This window comes from Plecotus auritus, assembly GCF_963455305.1.
Source record: "Plecotus auritus genome assembly, chromosome: 3".
Classification (NCBI taxonomy): domain Eukaryota; kingdom Metazoa; phylum Chordata; class Mammalia; order Chiroptera; family Vespertilionidae; genus Plecotus; species Plecotus auritus.
Window position 1 is genome coordinate 164550146 of NC_137772.1, and position 16848 is coordinate 164566993.

The following is a 16848-nucleotide window of genomic DNA, read 5'->3' on the forward strand; positions in this document are numbered from 1 at the left end:
GGTGCACGGGTGGGAGCCAGCTGGTTTGTCCTGGTGTCCCGGATCAGGGTGGGGGTTCCCTTGGGGCGGTGGGGAAGCCTGGGCGAGGGGCCTGTGGTGGTTTGCAGGCCGGCCACGCCCCCGGCAACCCAAGTGGAGGCTCTGGTATATGGGATTTATTTATCTTCTATAATTGAAACTTTGTAGCCTGGAGCAGAACCAAGCCTCCTGCTTGCTCCGTGGAGGCAGCCATTTCTGTTGGGATTTATTTATCTTCTATAACTGAAACTTTGTAGCCTTGAGTGGAGGCCTGGGCCCGCCAGGGTGTGTGGAAAGTTTGGCTTCCTCCATTGCCTGGGAAACCCAAGCCTCCTGCTCGCTCCGTGGCCGCAGCCATCTTGGTTGGGTTAATTTGCATACTTGCTCCTGATTGGCTGGTGGGCGTGGTTTGTGGGTATAGTGGAGTGATGGTTAATTTGCATATTACTCTTATTAGATAGGATAGATTTCAGAGAGGAAAGGAGAGAGAGATAGAAACATCAATGATGAGAGAGAATCACTGATGGGCTGCCTCCTACACACCCCCTACTAGGGAATGAGTCCGCAAGCTCAGCATGTGGCCTGGCCGGGAATCCAACCTTGGCCTCCTGGTTTATAGGTTGATGCTCAACCACTTAGCCACACTGGCTGGGCTAGGCTACTGGTTTTTTACATACTTGATTAGCTGTGCTGTAATTTCACCTGAGCCAAAATGGATACACGCTGCTTGTAGCAGGACTTATTTCAGCTCTCGGTTCAGTGGATAAATTTCTGTTTGGAGCAGTTTTATATTTATTGAAATACTCAAGAAGCTCTTCCCCAGTTACAACTCATTAATTCAAGTTCTGGCATTATAGGTAATCATGAAAATAGGATAAAAGACAATATGCAACATTGTTAAAAAAGCAGTTTCTAGAACTTGAGAAAGGAGAATGTGACATTGAGCCTACTGTAGAGAAATCCTAAAAGAGAAACTGTGAACTTTCAATTCTCAATTTGTCACCTTCTGGAATTTTTCTTTATTTGGCTGCAGGTGTATTCCTGAAAGGACGTGGGAATGCGTGTATGTGTTGTAAATTACGAATAAGACTATATTGTTTATAAGTGAAATAATTTACCATGCGACTGGGGGAACTGCTTCAAAGTCATTCTTTTGTGAGGCATAAGTGATGGCTGTCAAATTTAATTATGTGGTAAGTCAGGAAAGGGCTCAATCATGCTTTTCTCAAAGTAGAGTGCACCTTTCATTCATGCTGTCTGAAGCAAAAACAAGGTAAATTGTTAAAATAATATTAGTAATTTTAATATTTGTTGTGTTAAGAGTATGTGACTCTGAATTTAAAGGGTTGATTTTTCAGGTGTAGAACTTTGCATCCTGGGCCATTGACCCAGGGACATTTTCTGATTCTACCAGAGATTAATCCGGGACCACTGTGGAGAAGTTTTAGCAATTAGTTCATGGCCCAAGACATGTATGCAGTTACTAGTAAGCAACCAAGTAAATTAGCGCAGAGGTCCTAAAAGCTACAGAGTCACAGAAACCAGGGAGATTAATTCCACAAAGTTGTTTGTATTGGGAAATTGGAAAGATCCCTTAACTTGGAATCTGAAGGACTGTGTTCTAATCTTGATATCACCACGTACCAGAGAGTTACTTAACTGCCTGTGCCCTCATTAAACCGTTGGTAAAATGGATTAATGACGCCCATTTTATGGTGGTGTGGTGAGGATTAGGCACAGTAGGTACTCAGTAGATGTACTTCGAACTTAGATTTTTCCGTTGGAAAGAATTTAAGGAGAATAGAAGTGACAGGTGCTACACAGTGAGGGAGGGGAAGGTGAGCGTCCCGTTGAACAGAGTTAAAAGTAAGGAGCTAACGTGCGCATCTTGGCATCCCAGCGTAAGGGTGTCCTTAAGCCCCTTGCCTGCTCATGCTCCCCCACCCAGGCCATTTGATAGGGAGTTTAAGGGATTACTATTGCTTCTAGCTTTTTTTTGTTTCTCTTCTATGCTGGACATAGTGCTATACGTTTTATTTATTGTTTAAAAAATTATTATACAGTATGTTTCTTTTGGTGTATAGTTTATGAATTTTAACATATACATAGATTCATGTAATCACTACCAGGATACAACAGTTCTATCATTACAATTGCTCCCTCGTGTTATCCCGTTATGGTCACATCCCTACCTCCCCAACCCATGGTAGTCTGCACATTTAATACACATCTTCCACTCCTGTGGCACCATGCACTCCTCCTTCTTAACACACTTGTAGTTACCTGTTCATGTTCTAGAGTGTCAGCTTCTGGAGCTTGGGAACCATCATGTTCCCCTCCCTGCTGTAACCCCAGTGTGCAGCCTGAGCCAGGCACGTAGGAGAGGGACTCCAAGACAGGTCTTAAATGAGTGAGTCCTTACAGTTTACGAGGTGTACCGGTTAATAATGTGGATTTTATAATCAAAGAAAACATGATAATTTCAAGAGAAACATCAAAAGTGCTTTATTCAAAGTAATGTCCATTGCTAGCAACACATTCCCCCCATCTTTCAGGTAATTTGTGGGTACCGTCCCAATAGAACTTTTCTTGTTTTGAGGCAAACCATTCAGAGACCCAGTTTTCCACTTCTTTGTATGTTTTGAAGTGCTGCTCAGAAAGTGCATGTGCCATCGATCAGAACAAGTGGTAATCTGAAGGAGCAAGGTCTGGTGAATATGGCGAGTGGGTTAATACTTCCCAGGCAAGATCTTTTAACGTGTCTTGAACTGGTTTTGAAGTGTGTGATGGTGCGTTATCATGAAGCAAAATTACTTCGCTGTGTCTTCTGGCACATTCTGGTGGTTTCACGATCAAAGTGTGGTTCAAACTGATTTTTTGTTGTTGGTAGCAATCAGTATTAACGGTTTCACCTGGTTTTAGAAATTCATAATACATCACACCTTCCTGATCCCATCAAACGCAGAGCATTGTCTTCTTTCCGAAGCAATTTGGCCTCACAGTAGATGTTGATGGTTGACCTGGATCACCCCATGATTTTGTGCATTTGGGATTCTCAAAATAAATCCACTTTTCATCGCCAGTCACAATTCGATGCAAATTCAACGCAATTCGTGCCGCTGAAGCAACATTTTACTGATGACTTTTCGGTTTTCCTTTTGTCTTTCGTTCAGTTGATGTGGCACCCATTTTCCTTCCTTTAAAATCTTTCCCATTGCTTGTAAACTATCGGAAATTGTTTGCAGAGCAACATTTAATCTTTCTGCAAGTTGTTCTTGCGTTTGACACGCATCTTCATCCAATAATGCTTGTAATTGTTGGTCTTCAAACTTTTTCAGTTGACCTAGACGTTATTTTTCACTTCGAAATCATCACTTTTAAAGCGTTTAAACCAGCGTTCACAAGTATCTTGAGATGGAGCATGTTCACCATAAGCTTCCTGAAGTATACGATAACTTTCAGCAGCACTTTTCTTCAAAATAAAGTAATGAATTAAAACTTCCCACAAATGCTCTTTTTTTTTTGCATGAAATTTGACATTTTTAAGCATAAAAATATCTATGATGTTAACACCTTCAGCAAATCTGACATGAAGTTTTGAAGCTTGCTGTCAATACAACAAAATAGCATACATATTAAATCGCATTTACAACAAAATAGCATACATATTAAATCGCATATATGTGTGTAACTCCATCTATTAAAAGAAATCCGCATTATTAACTGGTACACCTAGTATGTCCTAGTTTTATCTTGTTCTTTAAATAAGGAAGCATTTGGGAGAAGGTAAAGAACTTGCCTAAGACCACATCATAGTAAATTCAAGAGCCCAGGTGTCTTGCTGTGGGGCCTGTGCTTTTCTATGCTGACGCATCAGGACAGATGGGGTCTGTGTGTGTGGCGTCACTTGAAGGTGCATATGTACATTACCCAACTTTTAAAATAACCCTGGTGTGTCCATGTGTTACCACATATACTCCTCTTTTCACCTGCATTGCCTATTAGTTCCCCTTTTCCAGAATATTCTTTCTTTCTGTCATTGTCCAAGCAGGTGACCGATAATGTACAATATGACGAATTCTGCATTATGGTGGGTTCAGGGTGCAGTGAGAATTTGGAGATGATATTTAAGCCGAATACTAAGCCGGCGGGGGGGCGGGGAGGCGGTGGGGGGAATCGAGCAGGGGTGGGTAGGTTAGCAGTGGTTGTGATGAGCTGCAAGTGTGGGTGGGATTTGGAGTCAGAGAGAATAAGAGACTGGGTCAGAGGTTGCATGCACACTGGGGCTTGGAGACTGGAGCCAGCTTCTGAGCAGGTTGTTTGATGATCAGATTTTGTGTTTTAGGAAAAATTACCCAGATTCCAATTCCGGTTGCAGAGTGGGGAAGTAGATTTGAGAGCCAAGTGTGCATTAGGGCAAGCTTTTCGCCAGGGGCCGGAGGAGAGTGGGGTAGGGTATTTTAGCTTCACATAGGTTGATGGTGTGACCCCAGCCACATCACTCAGGTGGTGACCTCGATCAGGTACACTCGGTCCCTCATTTTCTCCTCTATAGAATGGGGAGAGTGACCATTCCTATAGCGTGGTTATTCATAGGTTTGGAGTAAGGCTCATTGAGCTAATGTGTGTGAAGCATCTAGAATATTGCTTACAGTGTAAGGCTTGGTAAGTGATGGGAAGGTGCCTAGAGACCCATCCCCGGGTGTCTCTGTGAGTCTGTGGTCTCTTACACTTTAACGGCTGGCCTGAAGTCGAAGCATGTGGTGAGAGCCCACTTTCCCACGTAGTGTATCACTTACTTTAAGTTCCTTGCCCTAAGAGGACACTGAACGTTTGGAAATCTCTTAATGGGCTTGGTTTTATCTAGTTTAAGGGCTTAGAAATTTTTTTTAGACAGTTGTATCTTTTTGTCCAACATCTTTCGCAAAACTCTAGTGTTTTTTCTTTTTTAAAAATTATCTTTTTATTGATTTTTAGAGAGAGAGAGGGGAAGGAAGAGGGATAGAGAGAGAGAAACATCAATGAGAGAGGATCATCATCGATCAGCTGCCTCCTGCATGCTCCCTACTGGGGATGGAGCTGGCAACCCCAGCATATGCCCTGCCCGGGAATCAAACCAACGACCTTTTGGTTTCTGGGTTGATGCTCAACTGCTGAGCCATACCAGCTGGGCAAAACCCTGGTGTTTATAACTGATAAAGCTGCACTGCTCTGGTTGGAATTGTCAGAGGAACTCATCGCTTCAGCACCCACCTCACTCCCTCTTTCCTAAGGCACCACGTCAGAACCAGGAAGACAGTTTGGACATCACTCGTCTGCTCAGTTCAGGGGAATGTAAGTGACTTTCCGAGGTCACCCAGTGAACCCAGGGCAGACTTGGGGCTAGTAAGTGAGTCTCCTGACTGCTTAGCAGCCCTCTTTCCATGAGACAAGGGGTTCTCAACTTTGGCTGCTCGTTACAATCCCCAGGTGTGTGTGTGGGGGTGGGGGGGTGCAGTTTCAAAATTGATCATGGGAGGGACCCCACCTTTAGAGATACTTCACTGGTCTGTGCTTGGTCCCCACATCAGCCAGAGTTAGATTACGCAGTACGAAACAAACTTTTTGTGGAAAAATTGTCTTACAAGTTTTAGCTGTGAAAATTATTAATTGCATTTTTAAAATGAGCTGTGCAGAGGAGTTCTCACAAGGACAGTGTTGACCCCCTGGGCCCCACTCAGAAGTCCCCCAACCAGGTGTCCTCTTGACTGCGCGGAAAGCCCCCAGACGTATTGTCACCTGGTTGCTGTGGTTACTGCAAAGCGCTCGGCCTTGTTAAAGGAAATGCTTGGAATACTTGTCAGAAGAATTTCAGAGCTGCTTTTGCAGACTGCAGTAGCGTTCCATTGCAGTGTAGCCTGTTTTTTTCATGGGGTTTGGTCTGCTTTGGTTTAAATCAAGGCTTTAGAAACATGATGACGGTGATGTAACTGCACCTGGGCCCTGAGACAGCTGCGCCTCTCCACCCCTCGCCTGCGCCTGTGGCAGCCTCCTCAGACACATCAGACACGTTCGCTGGGTTTTCACTGAAATATCGGGCGCAGGAGGACTGTGTGCGGGTTTTACTCCAGTGGCCTGGAGTCTGGGGAATTAGATGCGTTGAGCAAGATTTCCCTTCCTTTTGCCACTTTTCCCAGGTTGTGAGGATGTAATATGGCAGCATGTACTTTACTAATGCGGCAAATGACAAGAGCCAGAGGTGGCTTTAATAGCTGCTGCCACCATTGCAGGTAGCAGTGAGCATCAACAGTCAGTCAAGATGTGTGGAATGACAGGACGTGTGGAATGACAATGCCTTATTGCTGTTGGCAACCGAGTCATAGGTGTTGCCTTGCAGTCATAATAGGAGGAAATGCCAAGTTTCAGAAGTTTTTGAAAATAGAGATTCACAGACTCTGAATTCCATCCAAGGATGCCCGGGGACCCCTTTTATTCTGCCTGCTGGGATTGCTTCTCACTCTTTCTGTGCTTGTGCCTTACTCATCTTGCATGCTGCCCTCCCGCCTCATGCCACAGCTCCCAGGATGCTAGGTAAACATGCGCGTCTGCTCTTCTCCATGTCCCCAGCTCTCGCTACAGAACCTAACAGAGGCCTATCAAAATGTCCTGAAGCCCGCGTGACAGGACGCCCCGAGGTGGGCTGTCCAGGGCAGTGTGGCCTCCCGCGCCCGGCATCCCCGGCCAGGCTCCTGCCTCCTGCCCCACCACAGAGTCGCAGCTTTCAGCCCTTTTTGCAGGAGGGTTATTACTCCACCTTCAGGTGTTGCTTCTGTGACCCAGGCAGGAAGAAAGGGGGAAGGACAAAAGGCAAAACCCCGCACCAGTTGAGTTGTCCTTTTTATCAGGAAAACAGTAGCTTTTCTGGAAATTGTACCCAGGAGACTTGCCCTTGCAGCTCCCTGGAGTGCACAGGGTCACATGACCACACAGCTGCAAGGGAGTCTGGGGAAGTATTTTTAGTGGCTACATTGCTGCCCCAAACAGAATCATTGGTGTGACAGAGGGGGCGTGGATTCTGGGTAAGCCTCTGCCAGAGTCGGCCACATCACCTAAGCCTCCCAGGACTTGCCTCTCCTGGGCCACCATATCATCCAAAGTCTACTTATTTGGGCTTCAAGGCCCAACTTCTTCCTCCACACCCGCAGACAACACTGATCTGTACGTCTTAAATACAGGACTTTCGGAGTTAGTAGAAGCATCGGAATCTTCTAGGGCAGTGGTCGGCAAACCGCTCTGTTGACTAATGAGTTTGCCGACCACTGACCTAGGCATTTAAAAGAGGAACACTGTGGCTCAGTAGTTGAACTTTGACCTATGAACTAGGACAGTGGTCGGCAAACTCAGTCAACAGAGCGGCAAACCGCGGCTCACGAGCCGCATGTGGCTTGCGAGCCGCGGTTTGCCGACCACTGTTCTAGGGTAACCCCTCCTGAAGAACTGAAAAGCCCGGAAAATGACTCACCCATGATCCTATTGTAATGTAATGATAGCAGCCACACACACAGTGTATGCTGGGTTGCTTAATTGGTCACTTACAAATTACCATTGAACCCTCCCAGATACCCCCACCCCATAAGACAAGCTATCACCTGCATTTTACTTACTAGGAAAACATGGCACAGCGATGGAAAACAACAGGGGCAGCCAGCCCTAGAGTGACCCGCTGGTCTAGTGCCTGCACTGCCTCCCTAACCTTGCTCTGCCTCCCATGTAGGGGATTGGTGTCAGGGATGCCCCTGGAATCCATTTTTCTAATCCTCAAGTCATTGCTCTTTCCACTTAATTTTTCCCTGAGTGACAGGGCTTATTCCTCTGTTTTGTTACTTTAGTTGTTCATAAGTGTTTCTCACTGCCTGAATTAGGTTAAATATCTTTTTAGGATGGCATCCTTACTTTCACTCTCTTCTCCCTAGCAACATTTGAGTGATCTTTTAAAAACATAAATCAACTTTGCCATTTGTGCCGTGCCAGCACAGCCAAGGGTTCGGCAAGCCTGAGGGAGGGCGGGCGAAGGATGAAGAAAAGACAAAGAGAATAAGCTGGGTCTTCTAGACGGATCTTCTGTGCCTGGCTGAGGCCACAGATCAGATCCAGACTGCAAGCTGATTATTTTATAGCCAGAGGTAAACAAGGTAGTGGTCACCACAGTTACAATGTTCTTGTGAGTTTCACTTGTTTTGGCAGCACTTGCTGCACCTCCCACAGCCCATTAGCTACCCAGGAAGGCTCTAGGGAGGTCATAAGGTCAAGCTTAATTATGTTAAGAGGGCTGCGCCCTCTAAGCTGGGGCTTGTTTGCTGCTTTGCCAGCAGGTCAGTCAAGGCTTAACCTTATAACCCCTCCCTACAGCCATTCCCATCTCAACCAGTGGCTTTTGTTACTCTTCGCCTAAAGGCAAAATCTTCATGTGTCCTGGCAGAACTGAGTGGTCTAGCTGCTACCTCCCTCTCAAGCCTGACCTCACCCCCTCCTTTCCTGCCTCACTGCCCTATTCAGCCACGGGGCCATGGTTCAGTCTCCGCTGCTGCTCCCTGGCACCCTCTCCCCTCCTTTCCTTATCTTGTTTCCTTCCAGCAGCCCTCAGCCTGGTCCTCCTGTCACAGGAAGCGCCTCCGCCGGGCGCTCTGCAGGCTGGCCTCACAGCACGGGGACCTCTCTTGTAGCCCTCACCAGAATTACAGTCTTAGGTTTTACTTGTGTGATTATTTGATCGGTGTCTCTCTTTCCCACTGGATTAGTATGAGACCATGTCTGATATCTCTTTTATCCAGTCGTTTATCCCCACTGCTTATGTTTTTGTGCCTGTCATACAGAGAATGCTCAGTAAATATTTGTGACTAAAAAACAAACAAACAAACAAAACCCCACCAGTTTATCTCTTAGCACCTAGCACAGAATTGAGTGGAAAAGTTTTAAAGGGTGCAAATAGAGTAATGGCATAGGTCCCCATAACTATACAATATCTTCCAGCATCGTTCTAAGATAGACCGACAATGGTAGAGATGCTGTTTAAGGGGACAGACTTGCAATGAGATATAATATAGTGAATATAGAAGCAATATTGTGTTGTAATAATTACACTTGCAAGAGAGTATATCTTAATTATTCTAACCACACAAAAAAGAATTACATGACATGCTAACTATTGCTATAATGGTAATCATAGTACAGTACATAAATGTATTGTCAACATATTGTACACCTTAAATTTACACACTAGTGTATGTCAAATATATTTCAATTAAAAAAATAAGATGGGCCAAAAGAAAGTTTTATTTAATGGCTTCAGCTAATAAAGAACCCAGTATTTACTGTTGCAGGATAATAAGCCCAGCAGTCAGAAGTGGATGTCATATGCACCTTACCTGTGTTATCTCAGTATTTAATAGATCTTAATTGAGCTCCTTTTTTCCCCCATAGCTAAGATCTTAGGCACGTGTGATTCAAACATGCTTTTTAAAAACCGTTACTTTTGAAATTGTCTAGAAACCACCTGACAGGTACTAAATCCATGGAAGGTGTGGGGCTGCGGGCTGCTCATGGCTGTATGAGCAGCATTAGGGCCGGAAGAGGAAGCACGCTGAGTGACAGCTGGAAGACTGGGGGAGGTAGGAGGCAGGGCAGGAGATGTGAATTGTGAAGCCTGTACTGGACTGAGCATCTAAGGGAAGACTGTGTTCCAAAAATTCAGGATGTAGACCAAAGAGGAGGGGGCAGTTCTCAGAGAATATAAAGGCCTAAGGAGGGAAAATGAGTCCATGTATTTCCCCTTGAAGAACCTGCCAAAAAGGGCCGATTCGAGGTTAAAGCTGGACTTCTAAACACGTATCTGTCTGTATGGGATTTCACCTCAAACATCTACCCATCCCCTTAAGGAGATCTCGGCCCCAGGGACCCAGATGAGCACGCGATCAGTTGGGTCCCTTCCGCCTGGTGGAGAGGCAGGGAGCTTCATCCCGAGGGTGGGGGAACCAGCAGTGACAAACCTGGGGGCCCTTCCCTGGGTATCGTTGCCGTGTTTTGCCCCCATGGGTGCAGACCCCAGCCCTCCAGGCGGATGCGCTGAGCCCGGTGGGCCCGGCCACGTGGGTGCCGCGGACAGTGGCCTCGCTGTTCTCACGCAGCCCCGTCCCTCTCCCAGCAGGAATCGGAAGGCGTTTGCTGCCACTACTGGTCGCTGTTCGATGGCCACGCGGGGTCCGGCGCGGCGGTGGTGGCGTCCCGCCTGCTGCAGCACCACGTGGCCGAGCAGCTGCGGGAGCTGGTGGAGATCCTGAGGAACTCGGCCGTCCTGCCGCCCGCCTGCCTGGGCGAGGAGCCCGAGGGCGCGCCCACCGGACGCGCGCTCACCCGCGCCGCCTCGCTCCGCGGAGGCGTGGGGGCACCCGGCTCCCCCGGCACCCCGCCCACGCGCTTCTTCACCGAGAAGAAGATTCCCCACGAGTGTCTGGTCATCGGGGCCCTTGAGAGCGCATTCAAGGAAATGGTAGGTATGGCCCAAGGGGCCGGGGCGACGGGGGCTGGGAGGTCACTGATGCCAAACTCTTGCTGCTTCTTATTTTTTTCTTATTTTTATTGATTTCAGAGAGGAAGGGAGAGGGAGTGAGAGTGGAAACATCGATGATGAGAAAGAACCATCCATCTGCTGCCTCCTGCACGCCCCCTACCGGGGATGGAGCCCGCAACCCAAGCAGGTGCCCTGACCAGGAATCAAAGCATCACCTACTGGTTCCTAGGTCAAGGCTACGCCACACGGGCTGGGCTTAAACTCCTGCTTCTTAAAGATTACCGGATAGGGCATGTCCACTTGTGGCTGGTTCCACAGTGACATCTCCCTTTTATAATAGGATTTCCATTCTCAGTAGAAGTTGGCAGCAAGATAGAGTTCCTGGCATCGAGTGCTGGCCAACATGAAAAAGAAGATGAAAGTGAGTGATGGTGCATGAGGCAATAGGCTTATTAAATAAATGTATGCATTATTGCTTCTCTCGGGCAGGCTCATATTGATGCCAGCTGGTACACTTCCACTTAATTGAAATGAGCGTGGTCGCCATCTGTTATATACATGTGCCTGGGGTCCAGGTGTTTGGGGAAACAGAGCTTTTAGTAAAGTGCTCAGAGTGACCCCCTTTTCACAAATGTGATCTGAGAACAGCTATTTTACGTGATGCATGGCGATGTGGTTCTCACTGCTTCACAAAAGTACGGGCCAGTGTCCAAGAATCATTTGTTCTGCTTGGGAACATGGGTGTGTTTGTACATTGAAGTTTGAATGTGTCGGATCATCAGAATCAGCCTCCTCCCCCGTCAGCCTCACTCCTAGAACACACTCCGGGAGAGAGTGCAGCTGTTCCCAGGCACATGGAAGGGGGACCCGCTCCACTGGGCACCCCCTTCCCTCTCGGAGATCCCTTTCTCTGGAGGCAATGATTTGGGTTTCAAAGATTTCCTCTCCTGAGCTAGCAGCAACCTGCATGCAGACAGAGTAAGAGATAAGTAGGGACAGTCTAAGGACATGAATAAGGTGAATGTGCGGCCATATCCTGAAGCCTAGAGTTTAAAAATGATGACAAACGGTAAGTGAAGCGAGAGCAGCTAGAGTGCTAATGGCAGCAGAAAAGCAAATAATATTGCACAGCATCATCCGATTTGTTTATAAGGCAAAAATAGTTCATATATTTGCACCTCAACCTTGCACCCTTTCCTCACTCTAACTCATCCCTTCTTTGGTGCCAGTGTCTCTCTCCTGTCACAGATAGTAGTTACCCTTCGAGTAGCTGGTGGCTTAAAGTGCACCTCCGTCTCTGGAGTCTCTGGTGGTCTTCATTTCCAAGAAAAATACTGGGAGGCTGGAAAAGATTACTCAGGGGGGAAGGAACCATGGTAGTAAAATCAACTCCTATTGGGGCTCGGTATCATATCAGCTCACTCTCCGGCTATCATGGAACTCGGATGTGCATGAGTGTTCTAGACCCAGCGTCCGGAATGCTAATATGTAATTGAGGTAGAAATTTGACAATGGGCTTATAGCCCTCATGGGAGAAAAGTGAAAAACGAAAGAAACTTTGGGTTTTTCAGTCATTGCTGGTGCCATGACACCTTTTCCTTTTACTGGGAACTGCTATAGTCTCAGTTTTATCCACCAGAGGCCAGTGTCACCTCGAGTCAGGTCTCCACAGGGTCTCGGGCCTCTTCTGGCCATTGATGGCTCCGGGTTACTAGCAGCAGCTCTACTTGAAATGAAAGTCCCATTCAGAAAAATACTTAGTAAGGAGCCTCGTTCTTGTCATTTACTTTTATTTTTTTCCCGCTTTTAACTAGCCAGTTCATGACCTGACATTTTTCTTGGAAACTTAATTGTTACATTTTCCTGTGTAATTCAATCAATCCAATAAATTCAGGGGTGGGCAAATGTAGGTTGACAGTTGTGAATATGCAAAACAGAATTTATTCTTGTATTATTATTAATTATTGCATTATTTTCCACATGAACAGCTGTAAACCTACTTTTGCCCACCCCTGTATTTGTTCAGAACTGACTGTATGCCAGGCCTAATTGAGAGAAGAGCATTGAATCAGGCAAAGCCGGGTATTAAATAAGTAACATATAAATGGGAAGGACCTTGAGAGGAGAAGTGCTGGTGACATATGAGTCAGATAAAGAAGCAAGCTCAGGGTTTTCTGGAGAAGTGGGTCAGAGGGCGGGGAGGGGGGTCAGGGAGGAGTGAAGCAGACAAAACCTGGGAGGCTGAGGGTGTTCTGGACAGAGGAAACTGTGCATGAAGAACATCAGAGAGAGGACCCAGACGAGCCGCAGGCAACAAGTCGAAGTCCACCGTGGTTAGAAGGTAGATTTCAAAGGTAGGAATGATATAAAGTGAACCGGAGAGACAGTCTAGAACCCACCTATGGAGGACCTGGTGTGCCATGTTAGGAATTTTTGGCTTTAAAACTCTCTCTTATTCTCCAATCCATCCCACCCCTCGGCTTCCTCTTCACACTTGACTTTTCCCCAGGTTGTTCTTTTTGGCCCCCAAACTGCCAGAGACCCCTCCCCTCCCCCCCCCCCCCCCCCGGACTGTGCAGCCTGTATGGCCTTATCAAGTGAGATGCTCATTATTCTTTGGTTTTCATGGTGCTTGGTGGGGTGGCCCAGCTTCTGGCCCTTAGTCGTCATTAATACTGTCCCCTTTTACTCTCAAAGTGTTCCTGTTTGGATGATGCTTATGTTTATACTAATTAAAGAGACATGTTCTTATTTTTCCTTTGCTTCATCAGGGACTTCAGAAAAAATTTCTGCATTGTTATGGAAACAGTGTATGACTTAGCCATTACACTGCTTGGGAAATTACACAGTGTATTCTCGGTTTAATGGCCTGAAAGGCCATCGTCAACTCTTTCCTGTCCCTCTCAGTATTGGGCCTTTGAGAGTCATTGTTTCAAGGTAAACTTTGGTCTTTTGAAATGTTCTCGCCTTGGCCTGATCTTGGACGTTCCTCCGCAGGCCTTTCAAGGCTTTTCGGAGAAGGGCAGGTTTGTAATTTCCCAGCCACTCCTACATTCTTTCCTCACAATAGCCAGCCGCTCTCTAGCTTTCCTCTTTCTGGTGTTCTTTAGGTCTTGCAGGAAAACTCAGTATTAATAAGACCCAGTCATTTCAGCTTTCTCTCTTACTTTTAATAACTAAAACTTTCCCAAGCTCAGCGCCTAAAGCCTCAAATTTGCCTCACTGATGACATTTCTGTAATTTCTCTCTCTCCCCCCCCCCCCCACTCTCTCTCTGTCACTCTGTCTCTCTCTCTCTCACACACACATACCTTTCTCAGTCACTAGTATAGACTGAGCTAATATTTTATAACCTCATTCTTCTAGACACCATGAGGGTCTATAAGTAAAAGAATAGATTTTATATTTAGGGGCATTTGTAGTCGCACATTATATGAATATAGAGATAAATATGCAATATCTCATTTATTTTGATGATCTAAGTAGCCTTAAGGAGGGTGGTGCATGTTAATATCTGTCTGAGAGGGACAATCGGTTAAAAAGATTCAGAAACATCAAGCCAACATAAATAGTACTTATTTCTACAAAAAGGTAGGTATTAGTAGAAAATAGAGACTAACAGGAGTGGGGGGAAATTCTTTGAACAGTTTCATCGGCTATCGGAGGCTTCTTGGAGGCCACTGCTTTCCTCCTCTGTCCCCAGGCTGCCTGGCGCCATGTGTGGCTTGTGGTGAAGGTGACTGACCACTGGCCTCTAATGCTTACGGTGTGGGCTGGCAGAGGCAGGTGTGTCTGAGGCCCCTTATTGTATCTCACCTTGGACCTCCCTTCCTAGTGAGAGGGATTCATAGCCAGCCCTTCCTGTGACCACCATGGCTTCCTAAAGGACCGGGTTTCAGAACTTTTTGACTTACGTCAGTTCTGCTTCCCAACAATGCTCTGTAACAGTGCCAACTTTAGCAGCTAAGTTTTGTCACCTATTGTGTATAGGTTGTTATTTGGCCCAAGATGATAGATGTGAATAAAACAAATGAATATAGTAGCCTCCCCACTTCCCCACCTACAAAAACAGGGTGAATAGTCAGCATTTCAGATTCTCAAAGGAAGTCGCTTTCATTGTTGGTATAATTGTGATACCCCAAATGGCAAGCTGAGGTTTCCGAGTTCTTGTCCTACAAAGTTTGAAGAATAAAAATTTGTGGGCTAAAAGATTTTATGCAAAAGGGTGGAAATTTATTGCAAGTGTATACAGACTCCCACATGGGGAGGGGGCCCCCAAAGGGGAACCAGTGAAGTGTCTTTGTCTAAGGGTTTATAAATGCTGGCAGCTTCTTTGTTTATACATGCTACTTTCTAATTGGACCCTTCCTCATTTTATGTCCCCCGTATATTTTCCTAATTGGCCCCTAAGCAGGAGAACCTTAAAAATCTGTCTTATTTCCTTTTCAGGACAGGTATAGATTCCTCACCACAGTGAAGAATGTTCTAGAATATGGTTGTTATGATGGAGAAAAATGGAAGTATTTTAACTTGTAAAGCTATCTGTTCGTGAGTAAATGAATGGAAATACCACTCAGCTCGGCTTTGTTGGTAAAAACCATACGGTAACACAATGGTGACAAAGGAGGATGAATGCAAAGCTTTATAGTTTAGAAATTCTTGTGTTTAAAAAATTAGCATATTCATGGTTAAGCTGTAGACCTGCATGTCTGCCCGTATTTAAGCTAGAGTTTTGTTTTGTCTTTGTTTCTGGTAGATCAGCAAGTTCCTCCAAGAAGGAATGGGCATGTGATTCCAGCAAGAGCCAGCAGGTGGCAGTACTAGGCAGTAGTACTGGTTTTTTCCCTTCCCCATTGCCTGGCTGACAGATTGGCTTGTTCTCAGAATAAACCAAAATCAGACCCAAATACTAAAACCATGCAGAATCTTATTATTTGTGACGGACACTGTTAGCAATGTGTTCAGAGCTATGTTTTAACCGAGCTAGGGGGAGCTTGCCAAGTCCTATTGAAACTACCCAACCTCGCTGCCTTGTGCTGTCTGATGCTTTCCTTTCGCAACCTGAAATTGGTAGGAAACAAAGAACGATCCGGGATTGCATCATCTCTGGGACTTTCAAACCAAATTACAACCATCCCCAGCAATGTATTTTCTGTCTTGCAGCTCTTTCCTGCCGAATTGGTCTCATGCGGCACACATCTTTTTCCCCCTCATTGTTCCCACTGTCTTGCAATAAAAAGAAGCAAAATAAAACCCCAAGTCTTAAAAATCGGATTCATTCTTTTGATCTAGAGATAAACCTCGGTTAACTATAATATTTATGCAGACATAACGCAAGCTAAATCAGTCCTGCTCAGTAGAAACGAGTCTTGAGGGGTCTACAGGGTTCTTGTTGAGCAGTAAGTCAGTCATCTCGTTAATTGAATCTCATGAGTCATTTAAGTTTATCCTTTTAGACCGTACTTAAAAAGGAATGATGATATGTGCATTTTTTTACTAGTTTTTCTAGACTTATGTCTTGAGGTTTGCTGATTTCCTCATTTTAGCTAAAATAGTTTAGCCAAATAGTTTTGGCTGAAACGGGGAAGTATTAAAATTGGTCCTTGTTTAGCACAAAGCAATTTTCCCCATGATTGCATTGATGTAAAAACAACCCCAAACCTGAGGGTTTTTAATAAAGAATAACAGTTATGCATATTTTTGTATGTTTTACCTAGAGTGTGAAAAATTAAAGCAAATTGGAAAAGTTGAGAGTTTGAAGAAAATAGGTAGTTGATTTAATGGTAAATATATCTTCGTTGACTTCATTTATCAGGTTAGATCTGGTAGTAAAAGAATCATCCAGATGGTCCTTTAATGTTCCTTTCAATACTAAGATTTTGTGAAACATCTTCTAAAGAGGAATAGGTGGTGTAGGAAGAAAATTAATGTGCTATTTTAGCTTCTAGGGAGGGGAGAGGGAAGCAGTTATTTTTAGAATATGTTCCAGTTACACCCAGTTTTACGAGAAATAGAAGAGTGTATTTTAATGTCAGTGAATCCTTCAGGGTGACGAAGTCTATGGAAACACAGCTTTCAAATCCTTGTCACTGCGATTCCAAAGAGCAGACTTATAGTTAGAGCGTATGTGTGTGTGTGTGTGTGTGTGTGTGCTTGCATACATATCTTACCACACAAATTGGGGTTTGGGTGGAAAGCATGAACATATCAGCAAAGTGTCTTGGATAAAATGTAACTAGACTTTAGTCCACTATTTATGTGCAAGTGCTGCCAAATTTAGCATTC

The 16848-nt window shown here is 45.3% G+C and overlaps 1 protein-coding gene across 1 annotated transcript in view; it reads left to right on the top strand.

Annotated features, from left to right (window-relative positions):
- The window catches only part of PPM1H (protein phosphatase, Mg2+/Mn2+ dependent 1H), a 248213-nt gene that overhangs the window by 107817 nt on the left and 123548 nt on the right, over positions 1 to 16848 (top strand). Inside the window, exon 3 of the mRNA XM_080659590.1 lies at positions 10202 to 10543. Within this exon, the coding sequence (XP_080515716.1) occupies positions 10202 to 10543 (342 nt within the window). The remainder of the gene's footprint in view (positions 1 to 10201; positions 10544 to 16848) is intronic.